The sequence below is a fragment of the Lodderomyces beijingensis genome (assembly GCF_963989305.1).
Source record: "Lodderomyces beijingensis strain CBS 14171 genome assembly, chromosome: 2".
Lineage (NCBI taxonomy): Eukaryota > Fungi > Ascomycota > Pichiomycetes > Serinales > Debaryomycetaceae > Lodderomyces > Lodderomyces beijingensis.
The window spans coordinates 1,773,523-1,777,314 of NC_089971.1; the positions used below are offsets into that span (position 1 = coordinate 1,773,523).

Sequence of the window (3,792 nt, forward strand, 5' to 3'; positions counted from 1 at the left end):
CTGGGTAATTTAACCACCTCTTATCACGCAGATTTAACCTGCAGAGCATTAACCAAAAATTAAAAGAGTCAAACACCAACAAGAGACAGGCAGAGACACGCAGAGAGAGAAAGAGTAGAGAGGAATAGAGAAAGAGACGAGCGAGGATGAGTTGATGATGATCTGCATAGCTGACTATTCTCAGTTTTGTCATGTACGGGCTCTAGAAGTTTAATAAATGACTGAGAGAGAGACACCCATATCTCCAAGCATAAACAAGTTTCCGATGCTTGTTGTTTGCAGTCGATGATGGGAAGAATCCACTGGAATATTGCAGAGTTATATAAACCTTGAGCTCCCTCCTCGCTTCAGAACCAACCAGAGATCACTGCAAAAATCTGTTAGATTAACAGATCTCGACTCCAGCCAATAGGAACCGCTCCAGATTCCACCACCACCACTCACTCACCAACTCCACTTACCGGAAGAAGCATAAGACGAGGAGGAATCTACTAAGCTACAGTCTCTGCACTATTTAAAAGTTTAAACTTGAATCAAACCAAACCAAGCCTATTCTCAGCGCCATTTGCGAACAACAATCCGTGCTATCCCTCCCTACTACTTGGATACTTTAGCACTTAAAACTCAGCACTCAGCACTCAACACAACGTCAACCAAGCAACCAACAAAGCAGCAAAAGCCCAACCCCCTTCGTTCTTTGTTGAAGCTAAGTTCAAAAAAATTTAAATAAAAAAAATAAAAAAAAACAATTTGCGCAATCTGATCGCTTGTCAAAATTATTTTGAACTTTCGTCCCTTGCATATTGTTACATCCAACAACATCAACATCAACAACGACTTCTTTCCACCACTCCAGTACATTTTTGCAACCATCACAGGCGTAGTTGGCACAAGTGAGCATTTCTAGCCGATACTTTTACCCGTGTCCATTCCACAGTTTGCAAGTTTAGTGATTGAGCCGAGTCACGCCAGAGATCTAAAACCCACCACTCAGTACCACTACTCGGTTTTTTTTTCCTATTTATTTATTATTGGCCAAAGGCATCAATCAAACAAAAACCCAAGGCCAGCTTATACCCGAAGCTTATTTTAGCCTTTTAAAGTTGTTCCATTGGTGAGATTTTTTTTTTATTTGCATTCAATCACCACTACGTCCATCAGCACTACCACTACAGGCTCATTTGAAAGTCAAGTGTATTGGTTCAACTATTTAAAAGTTTAAATTCCGCATTGCCCCAGAACCTTCTTCGTGCAAAAGTCTGCCACTCCGTCCGTTCTCAACAAGGTCATCTCATCTCAAACCCGGACTCAAACTCGACTCGAACTTGAGCCATTTACTTTCTCTTCCAAAAAGCTCTTCTTGTCAATCATTTTACTCCCCCTACTCCATCCCTTCACTCTCCCAACTACCACAGAGCACAGCGTTTTTTTACCAACGGTTATTTAAATGTCAACTTTTGTGATACCACAAGTTAATCAAATGAACGGAAATTTCAATACATCTTTACCTCAGCAAGGCGCTGGAGTAGCAACCACCATGCCTGCTACTGCCGGTGCTCAATCCCAGTCGCAGTACCCCCAGTCTCAAGCTCAACAGGGGCTGCAACAGCCATATGGCACATACTACATGTACAATCAACAAGGCCAACAAAATCCGCAACAGCAGCTGCAAGCTGACTATTCTTCATATAGGCCTCAATACCAGTACCCGTCGTCGCAAACTGCGGGATACTACCAATCTGGCCCAACGCAGTTATCCCAGGCACAGCCACTGTATACTAATACCAGCACCGCTAGAAACTATACTAGTGCTCCTACAGCAGGGGGGCCGCAACCACCTTCTACGACATCGTCCATCCTGCAACTGCAACCGCAACTGGCTGCAGCACCAGCAACTCAATCCACCCCACTACAGGACACGTTGAACCCTACAAGCACGTCTACCATCGGCCAGTTTCAGCCACCCGGTATAAGACCACGCGTCACCACGACCATGTGGGAAGACGAAAAAACGCTTTGTTACCAAGTGGATGCCAACAATGTCAGCGTTGTGCGTAGGGCCGATAACAACATGATCAACGGCACCAAGCTTCTCAACGTGGCGCAAATGACAAGGGGAAGAAGAGACGGTATTCTTAAGCTGGAGAAAGTTCGACACGTGGTGAAGATTGGATCGATGCATTTGAAAGGTGTTTGGATTCCTTTTGAAAGAGCGTTGACGATGGCGCAACGCGAAAATATCGTGGACATGTTGTATCCGTTGTTTGTGAGAGATATCAAGCGCGTGATACAAACGGGAGTTACTCCCAACACTGCCGCTGGTGGTGGTGGTGGCAGTGGGAGTGTATCGGCTGCCGTTGGTAGTGCAGGAAATGGCTCAGCTGGCGGCGCTTCAACAGCAGATGCAACCACCGCTGCTACTACTACAACTACAAGCCCCGTCACTAGCAAACTCAACCCCAACGCCAATCCCCAACAAGGAGCCGCTTACTACCAAAACTACACCCAGCAATACCCACAATCTTCATACACTACTCAGCAGTATAACGGGTCCACTAGTCAGCAGCCTCAACAGCCAGGTGTAAATGAACAACAACAACAACAACCACAACAACCACAGCATCCTTACCCTCAACAGCCTCAACTGCAACAGTATACCAATTACCAACAAGGATACTACCCCAACGCGAATGCCGCAGCAGCCACGGGCGGACAATACTATCCATACCAACAGCCTTACAACAGCAGCTACCCACAACAAGGAAGTTACAACAACTACGTTTACCAGCAACAGCAACAAGCTGCCGGAGCCGGGGGTGCCCCACCCAGCGTTGCCGGCACTGCAGCTCCTTCAACCCAACAATCGCCGCTCGTTCAGCAATCTACCGCGCAAGCTTCACCAGTCCAGGGCTCAGCCAAAGAAGAGAAGTAGCGTCGTGTGCTTTCCCGCAGCTTCACGGCCTTTTTCATCTTGTCTTTTCTATTTTTTTTAACATCAATTGTCCATCAGTGCATTTTTTACTTCTCTTAGAATTCGCCAAAGCTTGCGGAACAGAGTGTATAATTATTTCATATAATTTAATCTTAGAGCTATTTACTACACCTCTATCTCCATCTAGCCTAAATATCTGGTAGGTTATTCGCCTTTTCGTCTAATGTGACGCGTAAGCCCTGCATTCCCTGCATTTCTGTCTCTCTCTGGGGAAGGGGGCAGGCCACCAAACATAATAAGGTTACGTAGCGGGCGCGGCATTTTAACGCGACACGACAGAACTTTTTTTTTGACACCTACATTACAGGATTCTCACCAAGCACATGTACTATCCTTGTTAAGACCTTCCACATCCCCCTCCTCCTCCAGAGAAAAATCGTATGATTTCAACGCATAAGTGGCAAATTTAGCTTGCTGCATCTGTACGGTTCTATGCATTCTTTTCAACCTTTTCTTTTTTACTCCTTCTTACATTGGCTATATTAACGCAACACAGCGCAAGAATTGGCGAGTTGGCTTTTACATTTCTTTGTTGATCCACAGCCTAGTTGAAACCACCGTGCATGTGCATGTGCTAACTCCAGCTTCACGTTTTACACCCCTAATTTATGAGGCGGAGTCAATCGTTCATTCTTTTTTTTTGTTGTTTTGTTGGAGGCAAGCGAGGCGAGGTTTAGCCGATGATTACCCGAGACTCCTATCTGCCGAGGTAGTTTGGAGGCGTGGTCGGCACAGGTGGGCAAATGGAGCCGAGTGAGTGAGTGGGTGGTGTTTCATGTGCTGGTTCAGCATGATGTGCT

At 45.9% G+C, this 3,792-nt stretch overlaps 1 protein-coding gene across 1 annotated transcript; it reads left to right on the forward strand. All coding sequences in view use genetic code 12, as the record gives it.

The window, feature by feature from the left end:
- Positions 1–1,480: 1,480 nt before the first annotated feature.
- Positions 1,481–2,932, forward strand: LODBEIA_P18800 (uncharacterized protein; the record flags this gene model as incomplete). The annotated part of the gene is made up of 1 exon (XM_066971817.1): positions 1,481–2,932. The coding sequence occupies one exon, from the start codon at positions 1,481–1,483 to the stop codon at positions 2,930–2,932; it is 1,452 nt and encodes a 483-aa protein (XP_066828818.1).
- Positions 2,933–3,792: the final 860 nt, after the last annotated feature.